Source organism: Synchiropus splendidus, chromosome 17 (assembly GCF_027744825.2).
Source record: "Synchiropus splendidus isolate RoL2022-P1 chromosome 17, RoL_Sspl_1.0, whole genome shotgun sequence".
In the NCBI taxonomy this organism is placed as follows: Eukaryota; Metazoa; Chordata; class Actinopteri; order Syngnathiformes; family Callionymidae; genus Synchiropus; species Synchiropus splendidus.
Window position 1 is genome coordinate 10,791,938 of NC_071350.1, and position 20,161 is coordinate 10,812,098.

General features: G+C 42.4%; 1 protein-coding gene across 13 annotated transcripts in view; it reads left to right on the forward strand.

Annotated features, from left to right (window-relative positions):
* The window catches only part of LOC128748282 (neural cell adhesion molecule 1-like), a 203,620-nt gene that overhangs the window by 146,069 nt on the left and 37,390 nt on the right, over positions 1 to 20,161 (forward strand). For 9 of the 13 annotated variants that reach the window (XM_053846905.1, XM_053846911.1, XM_053846908.1 and 6 more), the window contains exons 3-10: positions 309 to 515; positions 1,431 to 1,574; positions 4,445 to 4,582; positions 5,178 to 5,295; positions 6,120 to 6,280; positions 8,577 to 8,719; positions 10,805 to 10,834; positions 17,173 to 17,323. In XM_053846905.1, coding sequence (XP_053702880.1) covers positions 309 to 515; positions 1,431 to 1,574; positions 4,445 to 4,582; positions 5,178 to 5,295; positions 6,120 to 6,280; positions 8,577 to 8,719; positions 10,805 to 10,834; positions 17,173 to 17,323 — 1,092 coding nt within the window. The remainder of the gene's footprint in view (positions 1 to 308; positions 516 to 1,430; positions 1,575 to 4,444; positions 4,583 to 5,177; positions 5,296 to 6,119; positions 6,281 to 8,576; positions 8,720 to 10,804; positions 10,835 to 17,172; positions 17,324 to 20,161) is intronic. The other 4 variants (XM_053846907.1, XM_053846910.1, XM_053846914.1 and 1 more) reach the window with 1 other exon arrangement.

Sequence of the window (20,161 nt, forward strand, 5' to 3'; positions counted from 1 at the left end):
ACAGTCATTGTTATGAAACATAAATGAGGTGTATTGTTTGATTTTGCTGCTGCCGTATTCCCCACAATGCATCAATCATTTATAACAACTTTTTTCATACCATTTTGCCTTCGTTAAAGATTGTTTTGATGGAATAACTTTTGTGTTTTCAAACTAAAAAATCAGGCTCGAGAGAGAACAAGAAGCTTCCAGTGAGGAAAACAAAAGTGGACCTGCGATAAAACAACGTGCATTATTGAACACCGATGAATTAGCGTCCAAAATGTGTTTGCTTACTTCAATGTTTTCTATATTTGTTGCTGTTGCAGTGGTTGGAGATGCTAAAGACATAGACTGGTACGACCCCAGAGGGGAGAAGATCGACCCCAACCGACAAGATATTCTCGTGACGCGCAGTGAACTCACGTCCGTGCTCACGATATACCACGCCAGCTTGGACAGCGCCGGCTTCTACAAGTGCGTGGCGAAGAACGGAGATGAGGAGGCAGAAGCAACAGTCCTGGTGGAAATCTTTCGTAAGTTAACTCCAGTTGTTGTCGGTCCCCTTCTAGTAATCTAGAATGCTTCTAGGCTTCTAGAAGTAATGTTAAGGCAGTGCTTCTCCGCACTGTCTGTTCCGCTGCATACCCCGTAGTCACAGTCGAGCTACTCGGCTACATGCTAGCTGAGTCAAGTGAGTAACCCTTACCCAGGCCAGGTAATCTGACTAAGAGAAATTCAAATTTCTCTGACTGAGCTGCTGATATGCATTTTTAAAAGTCCGAACTTTGCCAAACTACTACAAAAATTTGGCTTCCTGAGTCGTGCTAAATGTTTTTTATCATTCCACTGTAACACAGTCTGTAGATGAGTTCCGGTGCTCTTATGAATGGCATCCAAAATAATAATGCAAACAGCTTTCCTTTATTCTTTCACATTCATTTATGTGTTTGTTGTAACGTCTATACACAAATAATTATCTCGCTTCTCCAAGATAACAAATAGTCTGATGTTCGTGGTCTGTTACTTTTCATGTGTCTCACGCCAGAGCTTTCTCTGATGAGTAAAAATATTGCTGATAATTTTGTGCTCAGATGCAGTAACACAATTGACTCCATGTTCTCGATGTGTTTTCCTGCCACAAATATGTTCTTAACTGGAAAAGAATGTAATATATGCAGTATCCATTCAAACCTTCCTGTCATGTTACATGACAATATATGACAAGCAAGAGGAGTCCATTTATTTGATATGAAAGTTGACTGCATTTCCCAAAAGTTTGCTGAGGTTCCAACACTTTTATTTTTAAGAAGTTTAGTGAAAACTAGGTGCTTCCAAGCTGGGGTCGCCCCCGGGCTCAGCGTGTTGCCAAGACAGCCAATAAACGGTTTTGCTGGCGGTGTTCACCATATGGTGGTATTTGCTTTGCTCACTGCCTGATCTGTCCACAGAAAAGATCACATTCCAGGACGTCCCCAGTCCACAGGAGTTTAATGAGGGCGACGACGCCGAAATCATCTGCAATGTGGTCAGCTCACCGCAGCCAGTTGTCTATTGGCAGCACAAGGGCTCCGTGATCAACTACAAGGAAGACGGTGAGCTTCGCCAAATCAAATTATACTGCGTGTACTCTGCCACCCTTCTGACTGCCAACACACTTTCCCATGAAACAGTGTTTCTCTTCCAGCCTTCCTGATGCCCTTCGTAGATGATGTTTGGTTTATTACTAACAAAACAACGGCATCATTATCATCTGTCTTTCATAACTTTGTGAAATGGAGATTCTGCTGGGGAGTTCTCAAGAAGATGACAACTTTGTCTCCGCTCTAGTGTCTCCAAGTGACAATCCTACTCTGAATATATTGCCTCCGTGTGTTCCGAAGTGCTGCAGTATCTCAGGCGTACTGCCGTGGTTCGCATCATAGAACTAGCATTTGGAAAAGTTGAGGACGCTTGTTTTTGTTCAGGAACTGTTTGACAGTTACTGTTTAGCTTTAAGGCCTTATGACATGAGTGTGCACATAGTGCTGCATGTGGGATGCAGCTGATGAACCTTCTCTACATACACCTTCTAGTACTCAATTATTCAAGAGTCAAGACACTGCTCCATTTATCGGATTGTGAACATAATGGAAATAAATTGATTGAAATAAAGGAAACTATTGGAATTTACATGGACCTCAATTTAAACTCAGTGAGTAAGTAATTTACAGTAAATAAACTTTTTCTGGAGAGTATGTTGACTAGAATAAAATGCAAAAAATAAGGATTAAAAAATGATTTAAATACTTTTTTCTTTTTAAAAAAAGTTGTGGTGATGGGCTGCTGATACTTCAAGAAACAGTGTCCTTGTTTTCAGGGCTCAGAAGGTGCCGCTCTCCATTTTGAAATGATATGAGATGTCATTGCAATTGTTGTTTAAAGTCAAATATTTTATAGCAGAGAGTTCCATCTAATGGACTCTGACAATGAGGACACTGTTTCACAAAGCCTCGCCAGCTTGTCACTACTAGTACAAATCCTCTTGATTCCACTACGGTAGTCGATTCTTTATCTTAAATGTTCAAACTGAAATCTACACTTGAGTCAAGGTTAGACGTCACTCTGCAACTGCTGATACTGTTGATGCTCCTACAGTTGCAACAACAACTGCTAAAGCTGTTTAAAATATATTCAAACTACAACAACAATTACTTACTTATACTTGAGTTACTGCTCCAACGATTTCTCCAATGACATCTGTAACTTTGCCTGATACTTCTGGTGATACTGTTGCACAATGTACAGTAGGAACAAGTCATTTATCTTCTTCTGAGCTTCTGCAGCTTTTTACTGACTCCCATTTAGAGTGGGGAGTCATTGTGACGCATTTTAAAGACTGCACAACAATGTTGCTGTGCAGTTTTCATGACTTATTACAGCTGGTTATTCTTAGAATCATGACCATATTCGTCCAAAAGCTGCTCTGCTTCGACGTGTGAAAGTGAGCTTTCAGAAGAGTCAGAAAGGAAGCAGGAAATGTATGTTTTGTTTTACGCCTGGACTGGATCTTTTTAACCTCAGTGTGACCTCACCGTCTGTGACAGCAGGGAGCCAGGAGTCGCCACAGTGTTGTGTTAAGTGAGCTTTTATTCTTGGACTCCCATCAAGGAATGTCTTTTTCCACGACCAAACCACTCGTTCTTTATTGAGACGACAGAAAAAACTGCTTATGTAAGGGCCCTCATAGGAAGCAGTTGTTAATGAGAGGTCAGCACAGGGCATGAGGGACTCGTATTGTTGTGTCATGTACAGCAGGGTTGGGCAGCTTTTTGACTAAGAGAGAGTCGAAAGAAGAAGTCGGAAAAGTGCGGTTAGCTATGACGGTATTTCGCACTCCAACCTCTCGTATCAGAGAGTCAGACTCCTTGTCGAAAGAGCCACATGCAGCTCGCGAACCAGGTTTCTGACCCCATATATATATATATATATAATTTTTTTTTTTTTTTTTTTTTTTTTTTTAGTTGTTCAAGTGTAAACATTTTTATAGCAGCCAGCGCCATCTGGTGGCCTCTGTAAATCAGGCCACTGCTTCATGAAACCTCATCGACCCATCACTGCCCTTCACTGACACCATATGTAGTTTGAGTCGCATTGACAGTGCTACCTATTAACAGGCTCCTCCCTGAATGAAGACTGACACTACGACACCAATTTGCATCATAGGAGATGTAGTTTTATGTCTGTTTATATTGGACGTTCGTGTGCAGTTTCAGACAGATGAAGGATGAGCCACTGCTAGTTTGGGGATTAGATCAGAGTTGAAGGTGCTGGGTCTTGAATCCGATGTATCTCGGGGGGCTGCAGGAACGGCTTCTTGGGAGACCGAAAGTGAAACAGAACCAAAATAAACCTGAAATTCCTCTGTAAAATAAATGTTGCTTCTACTGACGGAATACCGTTATGAAAACAGCTACGGTTCCTCAATTTCACAGACGTTTAACTTGGCTTCCCTCCACATAGAAGGTTCCAGTCGACCCACATAGCTATAAATAGTGGGGACACATTTCATCTGGTCTATGCTCCAACAGGTCTTTAAAAAAACTTGGCTTCCTTACTCATTATTCAGGTTCAGATTTAATAACCTGTGGAATGATCGCCCCCACAAACCACCTGGTTTCAGTTAAAACAGCTCTCCTTTCAACTGTGTGTTCATTGCTGGTTCAATTAGAGGTGCTGCTTTTATGACTGGTGTTATATCCGTCTGAGACGTGTGTGGGGTGCCGCCATCGCGTGGCACTCTTCCACTGCCTTTGCTTTTCAGGTGTTTATGAGGTGGATATTCACTGGGTCTTCACTTGTTCTGTTGGAATTCAAAGCCTTTAGTGTTCAACTTCTCCTCTTCTGGAGTGATTCTGTTGTTCACAGGAAATGCAGAATGGAATTAAACTGCTTTAAATCTTATATAAATGTATCTCTCTTCCAGTGAGGTTGCGTCTGTTGAGCAACAACCACCTGCAGATCCGCAGCATCAAAAAGACAGATGAGGGCATGTACATGTGCGAGGCTCGGGTCATGACTCGTGGCGAACTTGACTTGCGGCCCATCAAGGTCATAGTAAATGGTACGTATTGCTCTCCTTCACAGGAACCTTCTCAGACCTGACTTTAGGTCAGATGAATGCTCTGTGGTTTATTCTCTTGTGGCTCAAATTTGACAGAGATTTTTCATGTGTTGCTTGTAAATGGTTGCATTGTGATATATTTTAATGTACTATCATTCATCCCCTTTTTTTTTACTGTCCATTGAGTCCACATTGTTTGAAAAAATAGTCAATATATATTTTAAAGATGGATGGTTTTTTATTGTTTTTAATTTAATTTGACTGCATTGTTGTTTTTCATGCAAACGGGAGAGAGTGTAACAAGCATTACATTAGCTTTAAAAAATACTTTAAACACAATGTGCACACTTAAATGGAGTTGAATATAACAGCAGAATCAAAGCAATGGAACTTCTATACATTGTATTTTCACACTCAGGGCCAGTTTGGTTTCTGTGGTTGCTTGTGAAAAGCAACTGTAACAATCTCTAATTCACTCCAGTTTTGATTCAATGTAAAGCTAATGTGCCAGACTGGAAGTGTGGTGACCTCTCACACTGATGGTTTAAAGCTTGTTTCAAGATATCAGGTTCTCATTCATAGTTTTGTGTTTCAGTCCTTCCCACCATTCGCACCCGGCAGTCAGAGGTCAATGCCACAGGTGACGTCGGCAGCTCTGCGCTCCTGGCCTGCGACGCAGACGGCTTCCCTGAACCCACCGTCACATGGACCTAGTGCGTGCTCTTTTTCTCTCCTTGCTTTGACGGGTGGAAACGAAAAGATAAAAAAAAAAAAAGGTGCTGGAAGATGGCGTGCGCAAGAGGCGGAGAAGATAAAACACAGCAGCACCAGGGGGATTTAAAAACTGCAAGCCACAATTATGTACCTGAGACCTTCATGTTGGAGCAAAACAACATTTATTTTAATGTAAATTTAAAGAATAATTGCAGATAGAGTTGCTGAGGCAAATTCAACACCATATGAAAACAAGGAGTAAAGGACTTTAAATGCATTCATCATCAGTTTAAAGCACTGAACAGTCAATAGTGTGAATGTAGATTGCTGCACGTCCGCTGAGTCCCTCATGAACTATCAAGCTGCCGCCCAAAGCATCACTAAAAACAATAAAAACATATTGATTTGTGGCCTTTTTGAGACCAAAAAAGGAGGAGAGCTCCTTGTTTGAGGATAAACGACGCCATATTTTTCCTTGAGCTGCTGACTAGATGTCACTGTCTACACCTACTTGAAGAACACTTCTCTAAACTCTTTGAGGAGTGCGTGCGTCAAAAGAAAAATGAGGCGTTTGAAAAAGTGACAAAAATAAAACGCACAAATCATCATCAAGATAACGTATGACCTTGACAAGGACATGAAGGGGGACGGTGTGGAGGCAGACATTTGGGTCCCAGCAAGTTGTCTTCCAGCTGCTACGACTTCAAGATAAAAAACATTGTGAAGAGCTTTGTATGTCAGTGAAGCCTGGTGCCTGGAGCTGTCGAAGCAACTGCATGTGTTCTGAACCTGTCTCTTTCACTCTCCTCTCCCTTGGCTACAGCAACAACATCGTCCTTGAAACAGGTGATAAGTACAGCCTGAACGAGGACGGCTCCGAGTTGGTCATAAAGGATGTCATAAAAGTGGACGAAGGAGATTACACTTGCATCGCCAAGAACAAGGCAGGCGAGAAGCGGGAGGAAGTCAGCCTGAATGTGTTCGGTAAGGGACTAACTCAATTGGCGCACAATAGAATAAGTAACGCCGCTGCCCACTTTCCCCGCGCCGAGCCTTTTCCTCTTTCTTATTTATGGTGCCCTGCTGCAAGCGCCTCCACAGGTGCCTGCTTTATCCTGTGAGCAGTCAAATTCAACCTCATTTTTTTCCTGGTAAATATTCCCTTCCCTGTCGCTCGGCTTCACAATATATTATTTTACTTCCCACCCATGTTTGCTCGCATCTCTAAAAGTCAACCCTCTTAAGCCTTGAAAATGATTCATCAGCCCGAACATTAATGACTCGCCGATGATGGCGATATAATTTCAAACCACACAGAATTACCAAGCAGCACTGCAAAGCCCTTTAGCCTCTTTCATCTTTTTTTTTTTTCAGTTTCACAGCCGGCAAACTCCAGTCCTATTAACGCAGCATCCAGCAGCCGCTAGGCAGCTGTTTTTAGAAAACAAGTTTTTAATAACCCGCCGTACACTTACCGCCAGGCAGAGGGAAGCATCTTGAGGAGCCAACTAGCTGAAACACAACCAATTATTTTTCATCTAGCGTTGGAGAACAATGTTTATCAAGTGGACATAAACGTGGAATCATTATGTGCATTGAAGGGCTATTTTATGAGCTCTTTAGTGAGACTGGTGTTGTCCTATTTAATCCCTTTAACTTCCTCTCGCTTGGATGTATCGCCTTTATGCGTACACTTCTCCAAGTATTGAAAGGTAAAACAGTTACCATTCAAAATAGGGAGAGATATTGGAGTCTGGAGCGTTTGGCTTAGTTGTCTTGCTCAGGGCAGGTATTTATTTAGTGCTGACTAAGTTATGGCTTGTGACTGTCACCCACTGTTTGAGTGAAGAGTTGCCGGCAGCTGACACGTGATTTTCGGTTCTATATTCCCACACAGTGATTTATTCTGTCAATATACAGTGGTACCTCTGTTTTCGAACGTCCTGGAATTCAAATAAATCGGAGTTCGAACAAAAATTTCAAGATTTCTTTGCTTCGGATGTCGAACGAAAATCCAGAACGCCCGCGAAAAAAGCGGGAAAAAACGTGCACGGACCGATCAGCTGAACCACGACGCGCTTTGTTATTGTGTATAATGCAGCCTCTGTATGCAGACGTGTCCTGTTAGCTACATTTACTGGCTGTTTTTTCTTCATATTGAGGTGTAAAACCTTTCCTGTCTCCGCACTGGACCGTGGTAGAGTGTCACAGGGGAGGTGCTTGCTCTCCACACCTCCGAGGCTGGAGCGCTCACTCCAGGGTTTGATGTCCTGTTGTGGGCTGGAGCTGGGACAGGGATGAGGCGAGTCTGGGACAGAGCTAATTACTTGGTTTATGACTTTGTCACAGCCAAACTGCACAGAAGCGCACATTCAGAGCTGGACACGCACCGGGCACCTCTTCACTTCTGGAGAGACGTCACTCACTCGGCAACCCCTCCCACATGCAGCGGCCACACACACACACACAGAGAAGGCAGCTGTAATATCAATGACTCGCCTCACTGACAGAACCTCTACAGGAACTGAAGCCCCCAGAGGGGGGCTACAAATCTGCCTCTCCAGCCCACCGTGTTGACTTTTCACAAACGTCACACCTCCCCCTGCAGGATGACCTTTTTCAATGCGACCTCAGAGGGGGGGGAAGTCGCTTGCGTCGCTGCAAATGAACGACCACTTGGGTGCGAGTAGGACGACAAGTGTTGGCGTATTGGTTTGGAAAACAATGGAGAAAATGTGTGGCATGAAGTCAGCCGTGCTCGTAGATGTCCAAGCTTCACTTTTCAGACAAGCATATGTCACTGGCATGATCAAACAGGTAGCCATCTCAGCCTGATGTTCCTGGCTGGAGGCATGCTGAGAGAGCCCCAGGGGTTTTTCATTATGAATGGAAGGCTCAGAAAAAACAACCATGCTGGTGTTTTAAATACGATTTCAGCAAAAATTGCTGAATTCATCCAGAAAATGAAGGTGAGAGCTTGAACACAACCAGGTGAACACTCCAAACACTTTGCTGGTCTATGTGGAAATGAACGCATATTCCAAGCAACAGCTATTCATATGAGATTTTTTTAAATTTTTTTCGTTATTTTTGAACTTGTACTTAAACTCACACGCTATTACACCTTGCCGCTGCTACTCGCTCTTTTGACATCTGCCTTCTATTTCACCAAGATATTTTTGGTCCTTTTTTTTTTTGGTTTTGGTCCTCTCTTCTCTCAAAAAAAGGATATTTTGAATTCCTCCTTAACAGCCAATCTCTTTGTTCCCCTGTTGTTCAGTCCAAGCCAAGGTCACCTACCTGAACAACCAGAGTGCCACCGAGTTTGATGATGAAGTCACGATGACCTGTGAGGCATCCGGTGATCCCACTCCCACCATCTCCTGGAGCTTTGAAAACAGGGAGTTCACCGAGGGAGAGCAGGTACCAGCACAGGAAAATCATTCAGCAAAAGCGAACACAACAGGAAACAAATTCAATTCACACATATTTTCGTTGATCATTGGAATCTTCATGCAGCTGAATGGGTCCTTCATGAAGCCCTCTTTGATGATGTTGATGGTCAAGAGGAGGCCATCTTTTTTTAGTGCAGACATTGTTCAATTTTGGTCTGAAATGAGGCTCCAGTATTATTCCTGTCCTAGTCCTCCAGTCACTTGTCCTTTCAGCTGCAACACCGCTGTCGTTCTTGCTAAGAGGAACAGTGTGTTCTCCTTTCACATGTCTCACTGAAGCTCAGGGTTAAACACAGGCTGAAAACTATTACATAAAATTCTGCAAAAAAAAAAAAAAGTATTTATTTATTTCTTCGTCTGTAAATGAAGGAAAACAGTGTCACGATAGATTGTCTATTGCAAAATCACATGTTATAATTCTACAATTTAAAACATCATTACAATAGTTTTTTTGTTTTTTTTTTCAATTGTTTTGCATTTCTTTTGTCAGGTTATTTTAAATCAAATTGTCATATTTATTACAACGTATGGACCAACATTAAAACATTCATTTTAATGACAACCATTTCAAGATAAACTGGTGGCGTAATAAGTCAAAATGTAAGTATAATGTCATTACATGTTTTATTATCACAGGCAAAGAAAGATAAATAACTGTGTTCAATGAGCGAGAACATAAAATCACTCCTGAAACTCCATCCTTGACTGAGGTCACATGATCAATCGACAAGTCTTGACAACTGAATTGAATCCATCGTTCTCACACATCCACTGCTGATTCCTGACGTGTTTCGTCGGTGAAAATGATGTGTTCCCAGGCTTCGCGCCTTGCATATGCGTGTCATATTTAAAACACTCTCGCAGATTCACACTTGCCGTGATGAAACGGCACCGTCCTGCCTCACGCACCCCGGGGGTCTCTCTCTTCATCATGTGACATCACTTCGCCAGCCACCTTCCTTGGCACTTCAGAAGTCATACACCCACACCTTCACTCTCTTACTTAAATAAAACATGATCAGCCTGTGTACTTCTTTACCTGCACCTTATGCTTTATTTTGAATTCTGACTTCATAATGGAGTAGATACAGTAGTTCTAATTTTTTACACCCAAAAACAACATTAAAAAGTCTTTTTTCCTGTTGCCCATTACTTTGGCAATCGAAAGGTGGATTGTAAATGAAGAAAGTTCCGCTAGATCCACCATCGTAGCAACTTTTGTGATGAAGGCGCCCCCTGTTTTACATAAAGGACGGCATTAATCTCTCTCCCGATGTTATTACCATCAACTAAACTCCCCAGTTTGTCACCAAAAGAGGGCCATTTATCATCATCCATCAGCAGAGGCGTTCACCCGCTGCAGGCCTTTCATAGCGGCATCACCCGCTGCAGAGTCTTATCTTCCACCTGTAAGACAGGGATTGGCCGACACCACTCTCAATTGTATCCCCTGCCCATTCAGCGTCTGTCAGCATCGCCACGTGTCCGATCCATCACTGTCACATGGCATCCTGAGATGACGCCGCTGCGCCGTTCATTTAGCAATCGCTGTCGTCATTTTGAATGCAGCATCATTCATTTTCCGCCTATTTCGCGCTGGCTCTCCTCACTCATCCCTCCATTCATAGATAAAGTACGAGTGCGCGCGCTTTACTCAGCCAAAAAACACGACACCTTCAGGAGCCGTCAGACATATTTCACACAAGTTTACACAAATGAATGAGGCTGCAGGAACATAACACGCCATGAAGAAAATGTTCGACGCTCTTAATGGCGTATTTGTAATTGCCATTACTGTTTATTCTTTTTTTGCTACGCAACATTAATTTAATGTCAACTGAGAAGCACAAACGGAGCTGCTGGATGAGCCAATCTTGAAATTCTCTCACTGCATAGCTTTTGATTTGAGAGTGTAAACCCTAAAATATGTTTGATATCAAGCAATCCCTACAGTTCTGGACGTGAAAACATATTCATAAGTCATCTGGACTCAGCATTCCACACTCACACTGTGCAATGGACAAGAGAAAGCTTGTGTTTTTGTTTCCTCCAGGCATCATGGACTCGACCTGAAGTGTACGAGGTATGGCTACTAAACACCGTGGCCGTAGTTGTCATAACCCGAACTGACACAGTAGAGCACCTTCCTTCTCTGTCTGCCACCGAAGTCTTTCCTTCAACCCAAGTTTAGTCAGTTAGAAAAGTGAACCACGATTTCAGCCACGTACTTGTTTAGCTAGCAGTGAGTGTTCTTTTTATTGTCTAAAAGAGTTGTTGGTTAGCGGTGATGTTTACTAAAGAATAGGGCTGTCTATGGATATACTATTTTTAGTCTGGATCGATCGCACTTTTGCTGAATTAAGTCAAGATTACTGGCAAATAAATGTTGGGTTGTTAGCACAAACACATTAGCAAGAGGAAACCTTCGATAGCTACTCTTGTGTCGATAATATCTTCCTTTAAATTGCACTTACTGTCGAACAGATAGAAAATGAGTGATTAACTTGCCATAAATCGCGAGTTAGCTCAGCTTTAGTGCGATTAATTGAGATTAAAATGATGATCTATTGACAGCTCTACTAATCAATACTAAAATGTGTTGTAATTTCTACTTTCTCATGCATTTGCAACCACTTGCTATGTTTTTTTCTCTATAACGTTTGGTGACAAAAATAACCCTGTGTCATTCTATGCTGCTGTTCTCGATAAACACATTACTCTGAATACTTCCGTCTTTTTCAAGGTGATTTGTACTTTTAAACTCCATGAAAAACCTGTCATTTTTTTCCCTGTCTTTGTATTCATTAAACTAATATCGTGTTTCGAGAAGACCTTGCTCCGCGGAAGGTAACGGTATTGGCTAATGGAATGGCATGAATTGCTTCTATAAAGGCCTTTGCTTTTTAAGGGTATTGCTGCGTTTCATTTCCCACACCGCAGGTTAAAGACTTTTTGGTGAATAGTTATCATTTAACAAGTCAAGGGCTGTAACTTCTTAGCTCAACACCACAAAGTAGGAACCCTTTAGTTCTCATTCCACCCCGCAGCCTTTTGTGGAAATAGGGCCAGTGAACATATACATTTCTGTGTCTTCAAACTAGCTTAACATTTGACTTTAACTTGATGCTTTAATGTCCCCCTTATTTGGTCTGAGTTTGGGGTGTTTCCTGAGAATGAGCAATTCCTTTCCTCCTTCGGCGCCTTTGTCATTTGACGGCTGTTTAGCCTTTTCATGTAGCTAAGCATTGCTTTGTCGGTACATGATTGCCCATTGAAAAATGTGTTTAGAACTTGACCTTCGCAGTTAGCTGCCTCTCTTCGCCTCCTCTCCCTGGTTAAACGCTTCTGTAGGGCACCGAGAGTGAGATAAATTGAAGCACTACATTTCGTCCTGATACAGTAGTTTGTTTCCGGCTCTGATGATAACATCACGGAACACATGGAAAGCAGAAAAATAACTGGCTCCCTAATCTGTAATGACTACATTCTTTTAAATCTCAGTGATTCAGGAGCGCAGCGAACCCAGAAACACAGCCGTGTTGGATGGTGTCGCCCTAGAAAATCGCTCTCCAGTTAATGCGCTTCGCTCAGGACAGCATTGATCATCCATAATCTTTCCTCAGTGCTAATAGTTTGGCCTGCGCTCGCCGGACAATTGCTGAACTCTGTGTAGAGTCATAAATAGAGAGTGCCGACAAACTGATGTTATATGATCACTTACAAGAAGTGATAGTATTAAGCTCAGATACCTTGCTGCTTATCTCATTTCCTGACTCAGAGAACTGTGTTTATCTTAGTACAAGCCACTAATATTTATTTTTAAACCAGATTAAGTGCACCTTTTGTCACGAATAAGCCTCTGAAATATCCGCTACTGCTGTTCCCGCTGTCCATATAAATATGAATGATGGCTCCTCCAAAATACTCAGTCGGACTCCTAAGAACTGCCCCCTTCGTGTGCAGATAAATCACCATCAAGATCTTAGCCTGACGTTTATCTAGCAACCTAAGAGGTGAAAACGGAGCGGAGGCTAATGTCCTCGGAGGTGTAGGAGTCTTTACTTTTCCAGACAAATGAGTCCTGACACTGGAATTTTCCGATGGAAGCAGCATTAGGATGGGCTCAGTGACTTTATTGCCTTCTATATAGGTCAATAATACACATGTTGCTGATTTTAATTCCAATACTGAACGGATGGAACGCTTTAAATAATTCTCTCAGATGAAAGGAGCAGCAATATTTATCTGTTGTAATAAACCAAGGGCCCTGACTGGCACTTATCCAGTTATGTAAGGCACCGTCTCCAGTAACATTGTTGTGGCGCCTGCGTGTTGGCGGCTACTGTTATGATTCCACCTGCTGAGCAGCCTGCGAAAACTTCCAATCCTAGTGATTCATTCGGAGACAGATCAGCATCCTGTAATTAAAATGATTAATCCCGACGAACAAATAAATTCCGCTGAAAAGGTCTGCTTGTTCACCCTGTGTTGTATCATCCGTTTTATTCTCCATTAACCTTATCCCTGTTGATATTCTAGCCGTGTTCCCAATACAACTCCTGAGTGTCACTGCAGATAAGATTAATGCTGCCCTTTCAAAATGTTCCCGGACACGCCCTCATATCTTCAGTAAACAGCAGAAATATTTCTGCCACATCTGCATCCTCCTGTTGGGGAGAAGAATGTGTCGCGCTGCTAATAGGAGAGACGCTCCTCCATTATTCATTCAGCACGAATGCTGAGGCCACAGAACGCTGATACATAGTTGTGTAAACGTAGGTGTAAATATGTGGTTAGTAAATGAGAGCCATTTTTAATGTGTGGCCCAGTTTCTTTTTTTTTTTTTTCGCTGTAGTATTTTAGTCCCTCAGTTTAGTGAAGGGTGGATGAGGTTTCACGAAACAGTGCCCTGATTTTCAGAGGCCACCAGATGGCACTGTCTGCTGTAAAACGTTGACTTGAACTTGAATAACTAATACAATGAAACCTCACGTCATTTCTAAACAAGAGCGCCATCTAGTAGCCTCTGAAAATTATATGTTTTATCAACCCCGCTGTTTCATGATACCTCATCTACCCATCACTACCTCAGTTGCGTTCCAGATACACCTCTATGTCTGTGGTCACATCTCTTTCCACACTGTTTGAAGACATTTAAAAACACATTTTAATAAATGATTTTTAAGCCTTGCATGAGGTAAACAGCCTGGAGTTCCTCTCTGCACAGGCTTGTGGCCTCCTACCTGTAGCAAATGCTCCAGTCAGGTCTAAATCTAGTTGTAAATTTCATTGGTTTTCACTCTCAACCTAAAACCTAAACAAAAACTAAACTTAAAATCTAAATCGATCTCATCAAATTTTATTAAACATTGTATAGATATACAAATAACTCACTAATAAATCAATTTATGAGCGTAACATTGACGTCTATATGCATAATAAAGGCCACTCACTCCTATTTGGGAAAGTGTCTTTCTGGCACGTATTTGGTGCCAATATAGACAAGCAGCCATGTTAAGTTTGGGCAAGGTAGCCCTTTTTAAACTTAAACTGTTGGTGTAGTCTAAGCTTACATTTTATCATCATAATAAATCATTTATAGATCATGAATTTAATATTTTTAGCTGCCTTTTGCTCATAGTTTACTGTGAATGGTTCTTAGTTTGAGCCATTGTTGCTTACATCACGACACTTAGTGACATTGAAAAGTCTGAATCAAATTCTTTTATATGCTTCCTGAAAATGTGGCATTCCCCAGGTTTATTCAATAACTGTGCACATTATTGCTGCCAGTAAAGTTATTAAAATCCCTCCCCCCCAAAAAATCCAATAATCGTCCTCAGCCTAAAAGCACATCGCAACTGTGTGAAGAAATTTTGGCCACCAATTTTCATAAAGTGGACGTTCCGTTTTCACCGATCCGGGACTCAGAAATGAACGATGGGGATCATAAACTGTTATGAAATACTTTAGCATGGCAGCAAATCGTGTGTGGAGAGTGCTCTGTTGTTAATGGTCCTCTATATATTTGACTAACCAACACCAATTACTGTCAAAGCGTCCTTGAGCAAGACATTTCTGGCTTTGTGTGGAAGTCGTGTCCTCGGATGCTAAGAGAGGAACAGTGTGGATTTTCTTCTGCGCACTACGGACACTGCACTTTCAAAGTGTGTGTTTCATTGTGTTTGTCTTGTCAATTCTAGCATGCAAATTAAGCTTGTTTCACAACAACACTGTAAAGACAGTGAATCAAACAGGTTTTTTTATGCACTCCTCAACATAATTTCTTTGCTAAATTGCAAGACTGGTTCTTCAAGGAAAGCTGTGTTCAAACACTCGCTGATGGAATTACATGGAATAGCTAATTAAAATTATGCGGGAAGGGATGCTCTCCATCGTCTCTACCTCCTCGCATAATAGTACAGAAGCAGCGAGACAGACTCTTTAATTCAGAAAACAGACTTTACAGTGTGACTTAACTCTGTCGCAGCTGTGTGAAAACTTCAGCAATGGCTCAGTGCAAATCATTTACATGAGAACTCAGACCGTATGTATCATAAACCTGGCCAAAGGATCCATTCTGACTGGTCAAACTACCAGTTGTCTAGCAGTTAAAAATGCAATCCAGGCTCCATTATTTTGAACTCAATGACGTCTTTAACTTGATTGAGTTTTCAGCGGTAACAGGCTGGGAAAAAACAGACACAGAGATGGAGTGATTCCACTGTTGTCTGGAAGGGCTCCATGGCTCTGAGCTGAAAGGAAAATGGTGGATCTGATGACTTTAAATTGGGTCTAAGTGATCTTTTGAGGGGGGAATTGACTCTTAGCATAAAGGATAGGCTTGTTTCTAAGGCCACCTGAGCTGAGATCAAGACGAGACCTAGTCTAAAACAGCCAAAGTCAACATCAGGACTTCAATTCTCAGCAGAAAATGTGGTTCTACGTGGTGCCCTCTTGCTCACTGAGTAAGTGACAAAAGCATACATGACCAGTTTCCCAATACTTGAATGAAGATAGACCCCAAATAGCTAAGTGATGTGGAGCTTGACTTTGTTCATATTTTTGCTCTAAGATAGTTTTGCAGCTTGCAATGCTTTTTCTTGTGTGTTCTGCAAAACAAAGTGCATAACCGAACCGAATGGTGCCGATGATCTTGTCGACATGCTGCGTCCTTAGTTGAGCTCAGGGCAGTGAGGAAGTGTGCATATCATGAAAAGATGAAGGATTGCGCTGCTCTATTATGCTTTAAACCAGGGGTTCTTAACCTTTTTGATCTTGGGCCCCACCTTTCCCAGAACAAATGGGCTTGGGCCCCATTCAATATAACTGATTCATTACATTGATTTCTTTTGTGATCCAAAAATGTATTTAATCTGCTTACACATGAAACCACGTGATCATCGCAAATATATTTATTTGTCATCAAAAAGTCCAACACGCAGCAGAGCCAGGTACAAGTCATGTGCATCACATTCACTAAAGAAAAAAAGGGAAAAAAAATACACTTAATGCAAACTGTTGAATAAAATTCTGAATAAGATAAATATAACAAAAGTATAAATATTCTAAAATAAAAAGTATATATTTTATTTAAACTCCAAAGAAGATATAAGTCAAGTGTAAATGAAAATATTCAAATTAATTTTAAAAGCTGCGTCAACAGGTGCTTTCATGAACGGTTTTCTTTCTTTACTTTCTTTATCATTTTTTCTTTTCAAGAACTTCTCCATAGTTGGTGACTACCACAGATTTGCAGATGTCAAGTCAATTCAGAGACAAACTACTGCCACCATATGCGGCTAATTTATCAAAACTAAAAATAAAACTGAGCGTCTCGCTGATGTAGCCCAACCATGGGCCCCGGCCCTATGGTTTAGAATCACTGCTTTAAACTATTATGGCAGCCGAGGGTGGGTGAGACCAGGACCGTAGACCACCGAGGCCAAAACCAGATCACAGAACTAAACCGTCCTCCAGAAGCCGAATCAAGGACAATTGAATTCAGTGTTCTCTGCTGCAGTCCTTATCAAAACTGCAGGTCTGGAATAGCATCTGAGCAGTTGTCCAATAAATATGCTGACAGCTTTTCGACCATGGAGTCCCGCTAGCTTTACATCGTCATGAAAAGTAAAAACAGCTCGGCACTTTCTGCTTCTGTCACTCACAGCTTTTATATTGTCTCCATCTGGCTGCTCCAACCGGCTTTGATTGATGCTGCCTATAAAAGCATCGGCCATTAAAACATCACTTGTTGCATCTGAGCGCCGGTTTGGGTTTGTGTTGTCCATGTGAGTATTGTGTCCTAACAAACTAGCAAAATAACCCCCTTTGTTTTTCTAAACCTCTCTTTGGATTCTTGGAAAGTAGAGCGACGCCTTTTTGTCGTGCATTGATCTTTGTCTTGTGCTTTGTTTATAGAGCCACGACAGAAACATTGTGGTGCGCAGCCATGCCCGGGTGTCCTCACTCGTCCTGAAGAATGTGCAGTTCACCTACGCCGGCCAGTACCTCTGCACTGCCAGCAACTCCATTGGCCAAGACAGCAAGAGCATGTACCTGGAGGTCCGCTGTGAGTAACAAAACCCTCCCTCTTGTCAGTGTTGATGCAGTGTGATGCACCTCCTTGTATCTACACCTCTCTTCTCCACATAAATCATTTTGTTGAAATGTATTTTAGCCCTCCAATGAGTGACAACTGCAACTGTTAGAGGATTTTGCATCTCACCTTTTGTGCTGTGCTGTGAGATGAGGTGCGTCTCCCAAGTTCCAGGAGATTTTTTTGTTTTTTGTCACATTTTTTTATGGTGAAATGAATGTTATGTGAGTCTCAACCAAGGGTGAAGGGTCATAAGAGGCTTCCAGTGTGTGCGTGATAACTATGAAATGGATGTGAAGACTTAGCGTATGAATGGACGTTTATATTGTGAAGGAAATGATCTGAAGGTGCGATGTCAAGAGTGGAGCTGAGATCAGTTTGTGACTTGTGTAAAAGAGGTGACCAGGCTAATGAATAGTTTGATGTAGTCATGTTTTTATACGGTCAGCCAGTGTCACCAACAGGTTTAAAAAGCTTGCTGGTCACTGAATCGTAACTTGTACTGCTGCAAATTTCAGTTCACTTCTTCTTCGTGTTTTCCGCCCCCAAACTTGGCTGTAAAGTCTTGGCCGTGACTTAGAAACGTAGAAATTGTGACTTAAAATGCGTGCACATGAAAATGAGCAGGGATTTTGACTGCGATGGGGAAAAAGTACTAGGACTTCTCAATATTAGTGTAATGATCTGATGGTACATTTATTTTGACCACAATATTTGTTGTTCCTTGACCTTGATACTGATAATATACACTCAAATATCACGATACTTGCCCGATATTATATTGATATTTTTGCAGAAATATCTGCAGGTCTTGGCCGTGACTCTGTAAAATAAATTTTGACTCTACTTTAGTGCGATTAAACAAGATTAAAGATTTGAATCGATTGACAGCCCGAGTCTAAGTGCCACTAAAGACCACTTACCTGACTCACCAGATGGTTGGTAAAGTTAAGCCTGGTACTTGGAAATGTTTGGTGAAAGGCCGCAAACATAGTGGACCAACCGTGTTCTTTTTTAACATGTAAAAGAAGGATATTTCTCAGGATATTTTCTCACCTGAGGTAGTTGTTTTGCCAGATTTAGATTTTTTTTAAACTTGCCACAGTTGGTTATCCATCTGATGGGGCTTTTGTGTGCTGTCACAACTCATTCAGGCTGAAGCTGCTTCCTCCAACTGCTAGCAGCTCTCCATTAAACACGGACTAACACATACTGCTGCGGGTGTAACTTGATGACTGTCAGGATGGATCACTGGGAGGCAGCTTGGCGAAGACACCGCTGCGTATCCCGTGATCCAAACGCCTTCGTCCTTTCACGCACTTGATCTCATTTCAAGAATTGCAGAACTCCCCCACGATAAGGTTGCAGTTCCAGGGGGAGATTTACCGATCGATCTACATTCCCACCCTCACCTATGGTCACAAGCTTTATGACCGAAAGGATGAGATCGCGGATACAAGCGGCTGAGATGAGTTTCGTCCGCAGGGTGGCTGGGCGCACCCTTAGAGATAGGGTGAGGAGGTCGGTCATCCGGGAGGAGCTCGGGGTGGAGCCGCTGCTCCTCCACATCGAGAGGAACCAGCTGAGGTGGCTCGGGCATCTAATCCAGATGCCCCCTGGACGCCTCTCTGGGGAGGTGTTCCAGGCATGTCCTACCGGGAGGAGACCCCGGGGAAGACCCAGGACTCGCTGGAGAGATCATGTCTCCAGTCTGGCCTGGGAACGCCTCGGGATCCCCCAGGAGAAGCTGAAGGAGGTTTATGCGGATCGGGAAGTTTGGGCTTCCTTGCTCCGAATGCTGCCTCCGCGACCCGACCCCGGATAAACGGCAGAAGAAGGTGAAAAAAAGAAGTGAAAAACAACATCAATGGTTGTCCAAGTGAGCGAGTGCTCCTTGCTGTCATGGTGCCGGCTATTTGCTGCGAGATATAATCTCCATGCCACGCTGATGGACTTATTTCAGAGCTCGCAGTTAGCCGGAGTCATCCGCCAGTAATAAGCTAGCTGATTCACTGTTGCCCGGCAATTATCGATAAGAGGGGCGGCTTTGTCTTGTGCGGGGCGCTCCCTCGCCGCCGTCTCCGCTCTCCCTCGCCCACTCACGCACAATGAAGACCTTATCTAATCATTGAACTTCCTATCTACTTCACAGCATGATCCCATTTGCTGGGCTGAGAGTGTGTCGAGGTTTGCTACTCGAGATGTGATCCTGGCCGCGGCTAACCTCTTTCTCATCCGGCAGAGGTGGAAGTCGCCTAAGCAGCGAGCTTGTGTCATGAAATTACAGTTCAGCTCACAGCAAGTTGCTTTTCTTTATGTCCAGGACCGGTGCAACTCAAGTGCTCAGATTTGTATTTATTTTTCAGAGCCAAATTAAAGCCGCTTGTTTCATGGTCAAAGGTTTGCAGTGTTGCATCGATTCCCTCATTATTACACTTTTAAAAAAGTCTTTAGGGACTATTATCAAATTAGCACCTGTCAATAGCAACTCCCTGTCCCGTCCCTTTAATTAAAAAAAGATTTATGAATGTAGCGTTCCCAACGACAGCTTCAGTTCAGGGGGAGCAACTCCATGGGTAGAAGTTGTGACTTTAAGGTGCGTGCACATGAGAATGAGCAGGGATTTTTACTGCGATGGACAAAAGTGCTCAATATTAGTTTGACATTTATTTCTTCTTCAGTTTTGACCACAGTATCTGTTGTTCCTTGACCTTAATACCAATTATATACACTCAAATATCGCAATACTTGTAGTGATATTTTTGCATCACATTTTTGTATCGCAATACTTTTTTTTTTTGGTCGGATATA